The sequence below is a fragment of the Canis lupus genome, chromosome 15, assembly GCF_011100685.1.
Source record: "Canis lupus familiaris isolate Mischka breed German Shepherd chromosome 15, alternate assembly UU_Cfam_GSD_1.0, whole genome shotgun sequence".
In the NCBI taxonomy this organism is placed as follows: Eukaryota; Metazoa; Chordata; class Mammalia; order Carnivora; family Canidae; genus Canis; species Canis lupus.
The window spans coordinates 9,114,376-9,132,624 of NC_049236.1; the positions used below are offsets into that span (position 1 = coordinate 9,114,376).

At 35.4% G+C, this 18,249-nt stretch overlaps 1 protein-coding gene across 2 annotated transcripts in view; it reads right to left on the bottom strand.

Annotated features, from left to right (window-relative positions):
• ZFYVE9 (zinc finger FYVE-type containing 9) overlaps positions 1-18,249 on the bottom strand; it is a 184,183-nt gene that overhangs the window by 57,449 nt on the left and 108,485 nt on the right. The window contains exons 6-10 of one of the 2 annotated variants that reach the window (XM_038558013.1): positions 16,526-16,702; positions 14,764-14,933; positions 10,947-11,067; positions 6,027-6,149; positions 3,751-3,906 (exon numbers count right to left, since the gene is read on the bottom strand). In XM_038558013.1, coding sequence (XP_038413941.1) covers positions 3,751-3,906; positions 6,027-6,149; positions 10,947-11,067; positions 14,764-14,933; positions 16,526-16,702 — 747 coding nt within the window. The remainder of the gene's footprint in view (positions 1-3,750; positions 3,907-6,026; positions 6,150-10,946; positions 11,068-14,763; positions 14,934-16,525; positions 16,703-18,249) is intronic. The other variant, XM_038558014.1, reaches the window with a different exon arrangement.

Below are 18,249 nucleotides of genomic sequence, written 5' to 3' on the forward strand. Positions count from 1 at the left end.
AAACCACTGAGCCACCCAGGCTGCCCAAAATATTATTTTTTTAAAAGATTTTATCCATTTATTCATGAGAGACAGAGAGAGAGAGAGAGAGAGAGAGACAGACAGAGACATAGGCAGAGGGAACCTGATGCAGGACTTGATCTCAGAACTCGAACCTGGGACTCTGGGATCACCACTCGAGCCAAAGGCAGATGCTCAACTGCTGAGCCACCCAGGTGCCCCATAAATAAAATCTTTAAAAAAAAGAAATAAAAACCAGAACTACCATATGATTCAGCAATTCCACTTATGAGTATTTATCTGAAGAGAATGAAAACACTAACTTGAAAAGAGATCTGCATCCCCATGTTTGTTACAACATTATTTACAATAGCCAAGACCAGGAAAACACTTAAGTGTCCATCAATAGAAGAATGGATAAAGAAAATGTGGTGTGTATATATACAATGAAATATTATTCAGCCATAAAAAATAAAATCTTGTCATTTACAACAACATGGATGGAACTTGATAGCATTATTTTAAGTAAAATCAGCTAGAGAGAGATAAATAACATATGATCTCACATTTATATGTGGAATCTAAAAAACAAACAAAAAACCACAGGACTCCTACATACAGAGAACAGATTGGTGGGGGAGGGAGAGGGGTTGAGAGGGTGGGTAAAATCAGTAAAAGTGGCCAAGAGGTACAAAATTCTATTTATAAGATAAATTAGTACTGAGGATGTATGTACAGCATGGGAACTATAGTTAACAATACTGTATTGTATATTTCAAAACTGTTAAAAGGGTAGATCTTAAAAGTTTTCATCAGCAAGAAAAAATTGTTAACTAGTGTGAAAATGGATGTTAAATAGACTTACTGTGATCATTTCACAGTAAGTACAAATATCAAATCATTATATTTTACGTCTGAAAGTAATGTTACATATGAATTATATCTCAATAAAAAATGTGTAAGTCAATCTTATTAGGAAATAATTTCATGCAATAAAACCCAGAGATTTTAAGTATACAGTTCAATGAGTTTTGACAAATGTAAATATTCATGTAACCACCATCCTTATCACTATATGAAATATTTATATAACTCCAGAAAGTTCCCAGGGCCCCACTGTAGTTAGTTGCAACACCTGCATCCCCAACTCACCTCAAGCAAACATGATCTAACACCACAGATTCATTCGCCTGTTCCAGAGAATCATGTAAATGGAATCTTCTAATATGTACTTTTTTGTGCCTGGCTTCTTTTGTTCAGCACAATATCTGTGATATTTATCCATGCTGTCGTATATATCAGCAGGGTTTTTTTTATTGTTGAGAAGTATTCTAGTGTTTATCCACTATAATTTTTTGTTTATCCACTGTAACTGCTTCTTAACTCAATTTACCTGTCACCAGACACACAGTGTCTGTCACTCATTTTTTCAATTGTTCCTCATTGCCTACACAATAAAGCATGGACTCTTGAACAAGACTTTCATGAACCTCCCATGCTTTTAGTCCCTAATCCCCCCTTAAAATGTACATGAATATACAACTGCTTGGACCTCCAATGTCATTTCTCTGCTTATAGTTTTCATATGTGAATACATCCAAATTGAGGAGAAAAGTGAGTGTTTCAGATCATTTCTGGAAATAAATGTAGGTCCTGAGTATTATATGGCCTGAAGGTTCTAAATGACTACATATTAGCCCCATATATTTTGAACTGACACAGTAAATACAGAAGTATACTTCATAGGTATGTGGTCAGTTGCTGATGTACTGTCTTATCCTCATGTAATAGGACACCTAAATTATCATAGAGACTAAGACATAAAGGTATAATCTTTTATGCATAAGCTATAATCCACACTAAAGATGTAATTTTATATCCCGCTTTTGTACTTACTTCAAGAACATTTTCCATGTTGTTACATTCTATTCATAAATATTACTTTTAATGGCTAAAAAATGTTCTAAAAAAGATGCATACATCTAATCAGCATAACAGTTTTAAATGTTTCACCTGTAGACAGGCATTTAGGTTACCTCTAAATTTTTGTGTTAACAGTAAGTAATGTTGTAATAAACACTTTCATGTACAAAATATATTTTACATTTTAGATAATTTTTTTAAAGATTTTATTTATTTATTGAGAGAGAGTGCGAGAGAGAGAGAGCACAAGTAGGGTTGGGGCATAGGGAGAGGCAGGCTGTCGCTGAGGAGGAGCCCAATGAGGGGCTCAATTTCAGGACTCTGGGATCATAACCTGAGCTGAAGGCAGATGTTTAACTGATCAAGCAGCCCATGTGCCCCATTTTAGATCATTTTTTTGGCATAGAATCCCACAAGGGGAATCACTGCATTCAGAAAATATGAATAATTTATGGTTTTAATATATTTATAAAATATTACCATGTAATACATGAAAATAATTTTAATACCCTGCTCAATCTCACTCCCCTTTCCAAGCCTTGTTCCTCAGAGACGATCTCTTCTATTATTCATTTGTTGTAGTTATTACACAACTCTTTTCCTATTTACCAACCATAGGTACTGTTTTTTTTTTTTTACTTCCTGTTATGATGAGAATTTAGCTCAACTACACCACTTCTTACTTCCTCTGCTAAATCAGAGGAGGTCAACTTTGTAATGCCAAATAATACACATGTATTTTTCTCTTAATTTATAACAATATGTCTTTTTATTAGTATCCTTAGCCTTTGCCAGTAGTTATGCATTTACTTTTACATCGGTAGGGCTAGCAATATTTATAATTTACTTTGAAACCATAATAAAGTTGCCCATTCTAGTGGTTTTTAAAACTTGAAAATTAAATAAAGAATGTTTACATAATGATTATATAGATATTGTTAACTGAAGAAACAAGTAGTAAGTTATGATTATGCTTCCTTCTACCAGGTGCCAATAAGTACCAGGTACCCTAAGCCACTCAAAGAAAAGTATTCTTATATCATGGTCAATGGGTAATCTTTGAACTTTGATTCCAGCCTTTGTAAAATAATAACAACCACACCAGGTAAAGTACTAAAATTTATATTTCCTTAAACCTTGGCAAGTTCTAACTTGCTGCTGATACCAAAGTCCAATGCTAGGCTTCAGTATTCATGACTATTATTTTGCAACTGAATCCAAAATTTTTATCTTTTTTTTTTTAAATTCTCACTCATATTTTTTTAATATTTTTATTTTTTATTTTTTTTTAAGATTTTATTTATTCATGAGAGACACAGAGAGAGAGAGAGGCAGAGACACAGGCAGAGGGAGAAGCAGGCTCCATGCAGGGAGCCCGACGTGGGACTTGATCCCAGGTCTCCAGGATCACATCCTGGACTGAAGGTGGCGCTAAACCGCTGGGCCACCGGGGCTGCCCTCATCTTTTTTTTTTGAAGTAGGTTCCACACTTATTTGGAGACCAACATGGGACTTGAACTCATGACCCTGAGATCAAGACCTTAGCTTAAGTTGGACATTTATGGGATGACTGGTGGCTCAGCACTTAAGCGTCTGCCTTCCAGCTCAGGGCGTGATTCTGGAAACCCGGATCAAGTCCCACACTGAGCTCCTCGCATGGAGCCTGCTTCCCTCTGCCTATGTCTCTCTCTCTCTGTCTCATGAATAAATAAATAAAATCCTTTAAAAAAAAAAAAAAGAGTGGACATTTAACCAACTGAGCCACCCAGGGGCTCATAAAATTTTTATCTTGTAAAGGGTGCAGACTAAGTCATAAAGCATTCCCACCTGCCAGAGCATCCCGATAAAGCTGCACAAAATGATTAAAGATATCCTTCGGCAAACATTTTTCATCCGGTAGACACTGCAGAAGGATGACTATCTCGGACTGACCCACTGCATGCATCCCCTTGGTTGTGAAACACCAGCACTTCCTGTTCACATCTATGAATGAAATAAAAATAAAGACATTCTTTTCAATCCTTACCTTTAAAGAAATGCACAGAAATCTGTTACAATACATCAAAGGACAAAACAGGTTATACTGAATCTGTACAATTCAACTGTGAACTATAAATCCACTGAGACAAAGTATTGTAGAAAATAAAGAATTCCAGTGTCTCTGGCTTTAAGTAAATACTTAGAAAATCAATAGAAGGGAAGTAAAAGAAGTAATAGTAAAAGAAAATGCATTTAAAACTTTTAACTCCTGGGCAGCCCTGGTGGTGCAGTGGTTTAGTGCTGCCTGCAGCCCAGGGCATGATCCTGGGGACCCTGGATCGAGTCCCACGTCAGGCTCTCAGCATGGAGCCTGCTTCTCCCTCTGCCTGTGTCTCTGCCTCTCTCTCTGCATCTCTATGAATAAATAAAGTCTTAAAAACAAAAAATAAAAAAAAAACTCTTAACTCCTATTATTAGAAGGTATTATTATTAAAAGAAAACATTTCATAAAAATAAAATAAAACAAGGTATCCTAGGCTATATGAATAAAGAATATATTCCCTCACCTGTATTTTTAAAAAATTCACTTTACCAAGGAAATAATTACTCATGTAGAACTAGAAACAACAACAACAAAAGCCAGTATTATAGCTTTGGATTCAGGTTGTGGCTTAAAGAAAATATATATTTATATACACATTTTAAATTTAACCTAGCTAGAAAGATTCTAGCTTTTTATTTTTTTTGAAGATTTTATTATTAAGTAATCTCTACACTAGCATGTGGTTTGAGCTTTACAATCTGAGATCAAGAGTTGAGTGTTCTACTGACTGAGTCAGCCAAGTCCTCAAGATTCTAGCTTCTTAAATTATAGTCCTTTTTGGGAGAAAATTTTAGCTAAACAGCAACATGATTTTACTTGGTTTTATCCTGTAAAAAGTGGTGAAAGAATGGCTTTTCTGGACTATTTACTTCCACTTTTTCACCTTATGGCATTGTAGAGTCCCAATATATAGCACAAGTTATATGTAATTAAAAATAATGTTCAATCTGATACTTTTATCATTTTTACTCTACACATAATAGGATCCCCAAAGGAGCTGAAATAAGATTCAAATATAATTATAGACATCACAATGTAAATCAAAACTAATAAAATTTCCCTTTCTTTCCCTTTGGGAATTGTTACTTTATATACCTAAACAGGAAGCACTGAATACAACTATATTAAGATGGTATACACTTTAGGAATTCTGGGTTAGCTATTTTCTAAGTATAACTTTTAGACTAGATATGGTAAATTAAAATTTCACAAATTATTTTAACACCTGATCCTAGAGGGAAAGGGGGAAAGCATTAATAACTGGCCAAATATACAAGAGTACAATTAATAAGGAAGCCAGAAACCTGCACTCTTTAATACAGATTTTCAAAGGAAGTAGCATGTAGGTGTTTCTGGTCTCCGAGATCAACTTAAAACAAGTACACAGTGGGAATTAGAGGACAGTTCCTCAGTGCTTTACTCCTCTCTCCAAAACTCTGCCTATTGACATTCATCCAGGATAAATGAATTCTCTATTTTCCAAGACGATCCTGGAATTAAGATTCTAATTTACTGTTCTCTTACTCATTCTGATGCCCCCAAGATTTAGAAGTTAGCCCCAAGAATTAGGAAGTTTCTTCTGAATCTTAAGTTTAATGTACTGAATTTTAATGTAAGTGTTAGCTAACTAACACTTCTCTCAAATGAATATTTGCACATGATTAAGGTTTCTGAGATTTAAATCTAGCCTGTAAATTATTTGACCCTCTTGGATAATTTATCCATTTCCAACTACTCTGGTGGTGAGTTGTGACTTAGCACATCCATCTCAGGAAATTCTGTTTGGCTTTCCTCTTTGAGGAATTCACCTATCTCATTTCAAGAGTTTCAGTTAGTCCCACAGTTGTCCTCTGGGAGATGTTATTTTATACAAACCAATATCTTTGGTACCCAGTTTTCAGTAAGATGTGGCTCCATCCATATAAAAATACTGTGTATAATGAATTTAAAAGCTTTACTTATTATCTATGAGTCAGTAAAGTATCTCATTTTAATTTTAAAAAACGAATTTCTAACTTACAATTTACAATTTTAACCATTGACAACAAATTTGCATTTAAAACAAATACAAGTGGGTCAGGACCACCATCCTCTAATTGCTGCATTACTGAAATCTGTGATGGCTTCTCTTCCACAGCATAGTCTGCAAGGGAAGAAAACAATGTAAAAGATTAGATAAAGGGACATATCAAGAAAGAAATCTGATGGAGAAATGAGCTGATTTTTCACAAGAAAGAGTTAAGCACTGATTTATAGATAGGGTGAACCTACGTTTATACCTGCTTTCCCAGTGTAATGCTAATAGTTTCCCTTTCACTCTCAAAAGTATTCCAGTCCAGTTAAGAACATGGTTATCCTATATGTAGACTTTTCCACAAACTGACTTATGCCATAATCTAAAGAAACCCCTTTAGCACATGCACCCGCTGTTTATAGCAGCATTATCAACAATAGCCAAACTATGGAAAGAGCCCAAATGTCCACTGACTAATGAATGATAAAGATGATGTGGCATATATATACAATGAAATATTATCCAGGCATCAAAAAGAATGAAGATAAAGAATGAAATATTGTTATTTGCAAGGACATGGATGGAGCTAGAAATGCTAAGTGAAATAAGTCAGAGAAAGACAAATATCATACAATTGCATTCATATCTGGAATTTAACAAACAAAACGAACATAGGGGAAAGAAAAAAAGAGAGGGAAGCAAACCATCAGAGACTCAACAATAGAGAACAAACTGAGGATTAATTGGGGGGAATGGGCTAAATGGGTGATGGGTATTAAGGAGGGCACTTATGATGAGCACTGGGTGTTATATATATGTAAAGAATCACTAAATTCTATACCTGGAACCAATTTTACCATATATTTTAACTAACTAGAATTTAAATAAAAACTTGAAAAAGCAAAATAAAGACAGCTCTTTTATTTAACAAAAATTCTCCAACTATTATAACAAGAATTTCACATATTACAAGTTCTAAGACCAACATTTAAAATAATCTATGATATACAAGAAAATGATAATACACTACTTACCCTCTGGTAAATGTACCCAGAAAATAAACTAAAACTATCATAAGTAACTGGTTTCATGAAACACTTTCTCTCAGTCAAAGCTCAGCATGTGTATCAATCACCAAAATCACTAGTAAATCACACAATAGATTCTGAACATGGACAAGTTAATACTTGAGATCCTGCACAGAACTTTTCCTAATTAATTCCTGAAACCACAGTATACAATATTCAGTAATGCCATTTTGAGTGATGGTAGTCTTCTCACCTTTACATCAAAATCATGAATAATAAGAGAAACCAAAAAACTATTTTTTGGATGTAAGGAGAAATGTCTACGCTACCAATGAAAATATTTATTGAACAGAGAAATATGAAGTGACTTTTAAAAAGAAGAAAACATTTGTATGAAGTTATTCCACTGGAATGCAAAACTCTGGCAAGGAGATAGTAATGTGGTTTAAGTAAATATAAATAACTAGCTGTTGTTTCTTAGTAGGAGGGGTTTGGATAATTGGATTTAATGAAAATGGAATCTTATTTATCTTAAACAATAGAACAGGCCAATTAAACTTCTTATAAGTTAAATCTAAGACTCATTAAAATAACCAAAATTTGAACCTAAGTAGTAATTTAACTAATAAAAGAATATTTTTAAGGGGTCCTAGTCAAAAAAACGCTTCACCTACATGAAAGTTCACTGTTGAACTATTTGGGACATGGCTGGATTTTATAGTTTGATACTTTCAGCCAACCTTGCTGAGAGCCTGCTATAGGTCCAGCACCATAGGAGAAGACATGAGTATGAATTAGGATTGAAGGAATCCATGTTCTAAGTAAAAGAATCAGACCTATAAAATATCTAAATTGCAATCAGGGAAGTGTTTATATAGTAAAGATCTATTATTAGAATCTGTCTTCAGGGGCACCTGGATGGCTCAGTCAGTTAAGCCTCCAACTGCTGATTTCAGCTCAGGCCATGATCTCATGGTTGTGAGATGGAACCCCATGCCAGACGCCAGGTTTAACAGGGAGTCCGCTTGAGGCTCTCCCTCTTCCCTGTCCCTCCCACTTTGTTCCTCCTCCTACTTATGCTGCACATGCACTCTCTCTCTCTAAAATAAATAAACAACAAACATACACTCAAAGTGGTTGAAAGATCTAAATGTGAGATAAGAATCCATCAAAATCCTAGAGGAGAACACAGGCAACAACCTTTTTGACCTTGGCCACAGTAACTTCTTGCAAGACATATCTCCAAAGGCAAGGGAAACAAAAGCAATAATGAACTAAATGGGACTTCATTGAGATAAAAATCTTCTGCACAGCAAAGGAAACAGTTAATAAAGCTAGAAGACAACATACAGAATGGAACAAGATATTTGCAAATGACATATCAGATAAAGTGCTAGTATCCAAGATCTATAAAGAACTTACCAAACTCAATATTCAAAAAACAAACTATCCAGGCAAGAAATGGGCAGAAGACATGAACAGACATTTCTCCAAAGAAGACCTACACAAGCCCAACAAGCACATGAGAAAATGCTCCACATCACTTGCCATCAGGGAAATACAAATCAAAACCACAATGAGATACCAGTTTACATTGGTGAGAATGGTGAAAATTAAAACGACAGGAAACAACAAATGTTGGAGAGGATGTGGAGAAAGGTGGAACCTCTTGCACTGTTGGTGGGAATGCAAACTGGTTCAGCCACTCTGGAAAACAGTGTGGAGGTTCCTCAAGAAGGAATAGGGTTAAGAAAAAAAAAAGAAGGAATAGGGTAAAAATAAGAGCTCTAAAAATAGAGCTACCCTATGACCCAGCAATTGCACTACTGAGTATTTACCCCAAAGATACAGATGTAGTGAAACAATAGGACACCTGCACCCCACTGTTTGTAGCAGCAATGTCTACAATAGTCAAACTGTGGAAGAAGCCATGATGTCCTTCCACAGATGAATGGATAAAGAAGATGTGGTCTATAGATACAGTGGAATATTACTCAGCCATCAGAAAGGACAGATACCTATCATTTACACTGATGTGGATGGAACTGGAGGGTATTATACTGAGTGAAATAAGTCAATCAGAGAGACAATTATCATATGGTCTCACTCAATTATGGAATATAAGAAATAGTGAAAGGGACCATAAGGGAAGTGGGAGGAGGGGACTAAGCGGGGAAAAATTAGAGATGGAGACAAACCATGAGAGACTCCTAACTCTAGGAAGCAAACAAAGGATTGCAGAAGGGGAAGTGGGTGGGGGATGGCGTAACTGGGTGATGGGCAAAGGAGGACACATGATGAGATGAGCACTGGGTGTTATACTATATACTGGGAAATTGAATTTAAATAAAATTTTTTTTAAACATTTAAATAAATAAAATCTTAAATGAAAAAAAAGAAAATAAACTAGGGGTGGTGGAAGGGGAGGAGGGCAGGGGGTGGGGGTGAATGGGTGACGGGCACTGAGGGGGGCACTTGATGGGATGAGCACTGGGTGTTATTCTGTATGTTGGCAAATTGAACACCAATAAAAAATAAATTTACTATAAAAAAATAAATAAATAAAATAACAAAAACAAAAAGAAAAAAGAAAAAAAGAATTTCTATTCAAATGGAGATGATGTAAAACAATTCTATGGAGACAGCACTGGTAAAGATTCAGAGAAGAGCTTTTCATTAATCTGGGTTCTGAAGGGTTGAGAAGTTCTTTAAGGAGTCTACAGTATACAAAGGTATTCTAGGCAGAGGAAAGAAGATAAGGAAAGTATTAATTACATTTCTACTTTGCACCAGACCCTGTTCTTGCTATACACTTTCAGGTATGAAATCTGATTTAAAATTCACAATGATTTTTTAAATAGGTGTATTACCTAACATTAGGAAAAAGATTCAGGTAGGATAAATGATCCATCCACCGATAAATCACAGCTAGGAAATAAGGGTCCTAGGATTAAAACTCAGGTTTGTCCAGTTTTGTAGTCCATTCTCTCCCCATTATTCCACAGCATAAGAAAAAACATGAAAGTGTGGAAAGTGAATATTCAGAAGACAGTAAATACTCTGTAGTATGCATGTAAAGTACTGGGGTATTGGCTGGAAATAAAGTTAGAAAGATAAGTTGGAATAAAGCTATAAGGAACATTGCATGGTAAAATAATTAATTTATACTGAAGGCACTGGGAATCCACTGAACGTTTCTAAGCCAGAGGAATCTATGATAACATCTATGTTTAAAAGATAATTGGCAACAACATGGAAGATAAGACAAAGGAGAGAAAGACTGAAGGCATGGAGACCAGGTAAAAGACTAGGCAAAACTATGGAAAGCTTATTGATAAACCCATCTCCCAAAAATGTACTAACTAGATGCTAATCTGCATCTATCAACACAAACTTTCACATAAAGATAAGCATTCTTTTGACTGGATAGTTATTTTACTTCTTACTGGAACTCACTAAAAATATATTTTTAATAAAATGGCTATTTAAGGTCAGTGCTCTCCACTTATTACATATATATTTCCGAATGTACATTATACTGAAAAACAAAAAGTTAGATAAATGTTCTGACCGTTCAATCAGGTGGGCCAAATCAGAGTATTATGTGCTTTGAAATTAAAGAAAAAAGTGCCAATGAACATTTATATACCATAATTAAAAATAATATATCCTTCCAACAAATAAAATGACCATATAATATAAAAACATAAATATCTACTCTAAAATTATATAAGTAACAGCAACAATTATTTTCACGGCACTGAGTAGTTGTTTTCTCACAATGCTGGAGAAGAAAAAGGTGGTTTATCACTCGAATTCTCTCTCTTTCCCTTAATTAGAAGACAGCATCCAGCATCCTGCCATTATTATTCCTGCTGAAATATGTAAGTCCACATACCTCCTTTTACACCGGTGGAGATGAGAATGGGAGGAAGGCCATCTTCAGGAATTAGGTTCATTGCACTGCCAACAGGACTTCCAACCTGAGTTATACTCCCAGAGAACAGAGAAACATCCGTCTACGAAAAGCAAATCAGCAAAGTGAGAATTGCAGAGAGCTCAAGATTTTACCAAAATATTTTGAAAATATAAATCGGAATTTAAGTGAAAATTTGGAATTCATACTTTTTGAAAAATAGCACAAATTTCTCATTAACTTGTGGTTTCCCAAACACCTGGATTTATACTATGAAAATATTTCCAATTGTATAGTTTCTCTTTTTGGCATCACCAAATCATAAGAATGGGAGAAGAGGCCTTGTAGCCTAGGTTAAAGCTTTCTCTATCTAGGTTTCTTTGGCCATAAAAGAAAATATTTTTATTTATTTATTTATTTATTTATTTATTTATTTATTTATTTATTTGAAAACATTTTTAAAAACTGCAGTGGAACAGAAACTAAGTTTCAGTATTATCTCAATTTCTGAACCTTTAATGCATTTGGGTCCACTTGAAGTCTCATTTACATAGATGTCTGGGTGGCTCAGTCGGTTAAGCATCTGCCTTCAGCTCAGGTCAGGATCTCAGGGTCCTGAGATCAAGTCTCACATCAGGTCAGGCTCCCTGCTCAGTGGGGAATCTACTTCTCCCTCTCCTTCTGCCCCTCCCCCCCACTCATTGCTCTCTCTCCCTCTCTCAAATAAAATTAAAAGCTCTAAAAAAAAAAGTCTCATTTACATTGCTTTTTAAAAATAAAAAGGGACGCCTGTATGGGTCAGTTGGTTAAATGTCCCTGATTCGACTCAGGTCATGATTTCAGGGTTGTGAGATCGAGCTCCTTGCCTGGCTCCACTCCACTGGAGCCTGCTGAAGATTCTCTCTCTCCTCTGCCCCTCCATCCACTTGTCTCTTAAAAAAATAAAATAAAAACTGTAAAAAATAAAACAAACTTTGAGAATAGTGGTGATGGTTGTACAGCAATGTGAATGGACTTAATACCACTGGTTTGTACACTTAAAAATAACTAAAATGAAGGATTTTATGTTATGTGTATTTTACCACAATAAAAAAAGAGAAAAAAATTAACTGATAAAATACAGAATAAACGAGCATCTGGGTGGCTCAGTCTGATAAACATCTGACTCTTGATTTCAGCTAAGATTGTGATCTCAGGGTCCTGGGTCCAGGCCCCACATTGGGCTCCACATCAGCAGGGATTATACTGGAGAATTTCTTTCCCTCTCCCTGTGACCTCCCCCTGCTTGTGGGCAAGTTCATGCTTGCTCTTGCTCTCAAATCAATCTTTAAAAAATACAGAGATTAAAACAAGTCATTGTTTTCTTTTGTTATGCAGTGAAATAAAACTTCAAGTTCATTTTTCTTTGCATTAATATGAAGTTCACATTAACTACTCCAATAAAGTATAATGCTGCAAGACACATTTGGGGTTAAATCCATTTAATTAACAACTTAATAGAATACACTCAAAGATTATTAAAATAATGCTCTCTTCAGTATACTCTCTAACAATTAAGAAAAAAAAGAAAAAAGAAAAGAAGAAGCTTTAAAAAATGTTAAAATAAAAGCATTTAAAAACTGTTTTTAACATGTTTTAAAATATTTATAGGGGCACCTGGATGGCTGTTCGTTAAGTGTCCACCTTCAGCTTAGGTCATGATCCCCAGTGCCCTGGAACTCTCCCTTTGCCTCTCTCCCTGCTTTTTTTTTTTTTTTTCTCTCTCTCCCTGCTTATACTCGCTCTCTCTCTCTCTCAAATAAGTAAATAAAATCCTCCTAAAAAGACAAATAAAAAATAAAAGTGTTTATAGCAGCTTTATTCATAATAGCCATAAACTGGAAACCATCCAAATGTCCGTTAACAGGAAAACAGAAAAATTGTGGTATATTGTGGAACATTACCCAGCAATAAAAAAAATACCAACTTTTGATGCACACATCATGGATAAATCTCATAATCAAATCTTCATAAGAAGGAAGACACAAACTACTATATACTATGTTTGCATTTAGATGAAATTTAAGAACAGTCAAAAGTAATCCATGGTAATACAAATCAAAATAATGATTACCTTGGGGAAAACACAGGCAAGTATTGAAAAGGACACAAGGGAACCCTCTAGAGTATTTTCACTTGGATGGTGGTTGCATGGGTGTGTCCATAAGTTCATCAAGTTGCTTCTTAAAGATTAATGTGCCTCAAGCACAATGCTATCTAGATTTTATACTTGAATAAAGATTAAAACTATTTTTTAAAAAATATGTCCATGTCCTACTATATTTTTGTCTATGCTATTATTTAGGACTCTATCAGTTTTTAGCAGGTTTTTGCTAAAAATTTTGCAGTGTTCTCATCACTGGAAAATTTTATTGACAAACCATTATTACTGATTTGAAACCTAACAGAGGAAATAATCTATTCTACCTTATTATTTATTGATGCATAAATCTATCTTTTAGTTTCACAGAAAGTGGTCATCTGGTTTCCTCTTATGTATCATCTGTGAAAAGGAATTTATTTCATTCCCTGAGCACCTACTTAGTGCCATGCATTTTACTGAACCATTAAGATGAGAAAAATATATTCTAGCCTGGCCCTAAATTTGTTTTCCTACATTTTACCAGATAAGTGTTTAAAAATAGAGTGTTGAGGGATGCCTTGGTGGCTCAGCAGTTTGGCACCTGCCTTCGGCCCAGAGTATGATCCTGGAGCCCCGGGATCGAGTCCCACATCGGGCTCCCTGCATGGAGCCTGCTTCTCCCTCTGCCTGTGTCTCTGCCTCTGTGTGTCTCTCATGAATAAATAAATAAAATCTTAAAAAAATAAAATAAAATAGAGTGTTGAACAATGTAAAAGAAATAAAATATCTTGGTTTAGTTTTGCAAACTGAGCTGAACCGTTTCCCTGTAATATTCACTTACCAGAACTTCCTCTTGCAGTCAAACAAAATTTATATTTTAAAAACCTATCAGGGTCACCTGTCTGGCTCAGTTGGTAGATTGCACAACTCTTGATCTTGGGGTTTTAAGTTTGAGCCCCACGTTGGATGTAGAGGTCACTTAAAAATAAAGTCTTTAAAAATCTTACATAGAAACCAAAAAGAACAGAAGAAAGTAGAGATGCTCAGTTGAAGAGAAAGGAAGAGAGGGACTCCTCAGCCACCTGTATATGGCCTGGCCCTTCCTCACCATGGCACTCCCAAGACATCACCAAAGAAGCTGGGGAACATAGTTTGAAAACCAACGTACAAAGGCGGCAGGATTTCCTCTGCATGACCTCTATCTAACTACAGCAGTAGCCTGAGCCCACTGAGAACAACCTTTATAAGAGTCTTTCTCTTGGAAAAAAAAAAAAAAAACTCTAAATATAGAGCAAACAAGAACTGATTTTGCCAGGACACCTGGGTGGCTCAGTGGTTGAGCGCCCGCCTTTGGCTCAGAGTGTGATCCCAGGGTCCTGGGATCGAGTCCCACATCGGGCTCCCTGCAGGGAGCCTGCTTCTTCTCCCTCTGCCTGTGTCTCTGCCTTTCTCTCTCTCTCTGTGTCTCATGAATAAATAAATAAACCTTTATTTTAAAAAAACCTGATTTTGCCACCTTTACTTTACCCCTAGACACACAGACATATGCACTAAACTGTATCTGAAACCCACAGGGTTCCATAGAAAGGTCACTCAACTTAGAAAGCGGCAAGGCAGAAGCAGCACAATGCTGAGTAAACTAAGTACTCATTTTTAGCTGCTGTTTTATTTTCTTACCTCTGCTGGTAGAGGACTGGTAGTTATTGGCTTAACTGGGTCATGTGACACAGCCAGGGTTCCTGCAGAGGAAGTTCCATTCACCGTTAATTTGGCTGCATCAGCAACTTCTCCATTAGGCAGGATCCCATCAGCAAACCAAACTCGCCTCTGCTCTCTGGGCTGAGCCACTTGAGGAGCCAGAAAAATAAAACAGGTATCAATGTGATATTGGTAGGATTTCTTAACATCAAAGAAGAGAAGGTCACCAATTCCAGAAGTACTAAGAAATCACTTCTTAGCATCTTATAAATATAAGAATTGTAACTGTGTTTAAAAGTAGTTATAAATAAAATATGAGTTTAAATATATTCTTTATTTCTGTAACTTAAAGATTTAAAACACTTTGCTTTAAAATATTAAGTACACTTATGATAATGTCACATACTCTGTTCCCTATTATTGACAGAGAAACTAAAAAAGGTTTTTTAAGTGCCTAAGAAATAAATTAATAGCAGGGGAAAAATATCTAGCAATAGATAGCCACATCTCCTAAAAGTATGAAGTTTCCCCAGGAATTAAATATCTGGAAAAGTGATTTGGTATTTTTAAAGGGCAAAAGATGCCCTGAAGAATGTTCAAGAATTATTTACTAATAAAGGAAGAGTTGGCACAGATATATAAGAGAGTTGGGAAGCAAACTGACCAGATTTTTGGCTGAAGTGTAACTGAAGATGAAAAAAGAGTGACCTGGCAGTGCAAAAGTAGTTCGCAATAGGGGAAAAGCTGGAACACTAGGTCTGATGAAATGATCTCTTTAAATCCAGTTCTGAAAATCAATTCCAAACAACCAAAACAAAGAACGACTAGCAAAGAACAACAAAAACAACAAATGAAGAGAATAAAGATTTTAAGAAAGAAAGTCTGAACTCATAAAAATACAAGGTATGACTAAGGGATGATCTGAAGAGAGGGGAAAATGGGGAAGAATATGACAATGTCAGTAGAAGTCTTTGATCTTCAAACAGGGAGGAGGGCTAGTTAGCAAGGGGAAGGAAATATTACTAGACAAAAAGACATAAAATTAATCAAAGAAGATTGATCTTAATTATCAAGGGAAACTTCTTCACAAGATCTTTTTAAGGAAATACATAATTGTTATTTTTACTACTGATAATCTCCTGAATTTACAAAGTGCCTTTCAACAGACAATATCATAACCCTAAAGATAAAATAGACTAAAATAAGTTGAACTTATGATTTCCTACCTATATAATTGGAATTAAAGTTCCAGATTTTATAAAGGTCTAAGTACCTAGCATATTTTCATATTTTTATATGGATAGATTAAAAATGAAAAGAGAAAATGGCAATGTGTTTTCAAAAAGCAATATTAGAATGGGCTGGTCCAAAGAAAGAACTCTCCATTTTCATAAACTCCTACAAAGAACATTAAAGTAGGCATGAAGCTAGGATTTTACAGACCAACCTCAAATTCTGTATCTTTTTTCAAGTATAAGCAGTGTAATCACTCCATTCTTAAGCTGGAGAGGGTATTAGCATATTTTTAGAGGTGCCTCCAAAATATCAGGCAACACAGTATTATTCTTTATTTGCCCAGAAATAGTCTTGACACATTTCTCACCTTGTTCCTTCCACTTTAATAACCACCCAAAGGGACTTATCTACAGTGTTTTAAAGACTTGTGCTGTAAAATCACATCAGCACATTTTCAGAGGAACTTGGTGAGGAAAAAGAGAGAGAAGAGCACATGATCCCCTACCTTCTGCTCCAGGGTGCTTTAAAACTCCCACAGGTACCATCACAGTGGGAGGTGGAGAGCTCAGGGCTCCTGAGGCCTGAGCTTGCTGCAAGGGAGGGATAGTAGAACAGTATTCAGCAGGATTGTTAGGGTTAGGGCTCTGGCTTGAGGCACTCATCATGTTCTCCCAGGCTTGAGCTAAAGCAAATACAGACAATCAATGTGAATGGATTGCAAAATATGGACATCAAGACCTCCACAATATTGGATAAATAATGTAGTTCCTCCTCACTAACACTCATAGTATGTCTCTCTTCCAGCTAGTGAAAGTATTAAGGAGATAGGTGATTTTACTCAATAAAGGAGACCATTTAGTTAAGTAAACTATTTGGAAGCAACAAATAAGAAGTAGGTGATACTTCTGATACAGACTGATATATCAGTCTGAGGTTAATGACTAGGCGCCTGGCTTCTTTAAAAGAGACCATATGTTCCCTTAAGAGGGAGTGAAACATCAAACTAGAATTTGCAACTGCGATAGCATTTAGACATGGTGGGGGGCAGGTTTAATATTCTATGCATTTTATAAAGTTCTAATGAAAATCAAAATTGGTGATTAAAATAGCATAACTCCATTGTATATATTCTTTGTTTCATTTATAGACTTCTAGGCTCTTCTTAGTGGAGGTAAAATCTCACTTGAAAAATTCTGAAGGCTAAAGCTCAAGAGAACACATCTCAACATTTTTGTGAATTCTGCTTGTGTGTAATCATTACTTCATGTAAAAGTATCCAGCAACAAAAACCATTTCACACCTCTGGTGTGCCTCAAAAGCATAGGACCCATTTGAACGTGAAAATGTGCCAATGTCATATAACTGCCATCAACCAATATGAATGATCACAAATGTGTTAAGAATCTGTATATTCTATATAATTTTACTAACTAAATATTGACATATCAACCATTGTTTTTAAAGTAAACAGGATGAAAGATACTACAGAAATGAAAGATATCAAATTTTATCTTCAGGTTCAGGTAATACTATATGACCAGGAATGGAATCCACTCAATTTTTAAAGCATCTCTTAAAAACTCTCATTCAACATCAAAGAATGATCCATAAGATTATGAACATTTATTGCCTCTAAACTCCAGGACAAGGCTAAAAACAATAGCTGTGTTCCTTTGAAAGCACTGGCAGAAAAACGGTAGGAAGAAAAAAGGTGAAAGGAAATAGGGATAGGAAACACTGAAAAGCATCAAATTAAATATTCAGAAAAAGACTTCGCTAAGCCATGCAAGAGGAAAGACACTGGAAAAACCAGAAAAAGTAGATACTTTAGGATCCCCTGGTAAGGGCATCCTTGGCTTAATAAAAATAAGTATTCTATATTAATCCTCTGCCATTTCCTTCATCTTTAGCTATGCCAAGTTAAAAAAAAAAAAAAAAGGAAGAAGCTATCAACTTGAAAGACCTCATCAAATAAAAGAGGTAGTAGGTACTGTAATTAAGTATCATGCTCTTTTCTGTGGATATATGTCTGAAAATGAAAGCAGAATTAAAAATCATCAATTGAGTAAATGAATGAAATAACTACAATCTAAAAATTGACCCTTAAGAGTGGAGAGAATGAATTAACATTTGATCAAAACTGTAAGAATTCAGAAATGGGAGGAAATTGGGTGGATCACAGGAGATCAGAACAGATCAGATTAACTGACATGCAGTAGGTTAATAAGC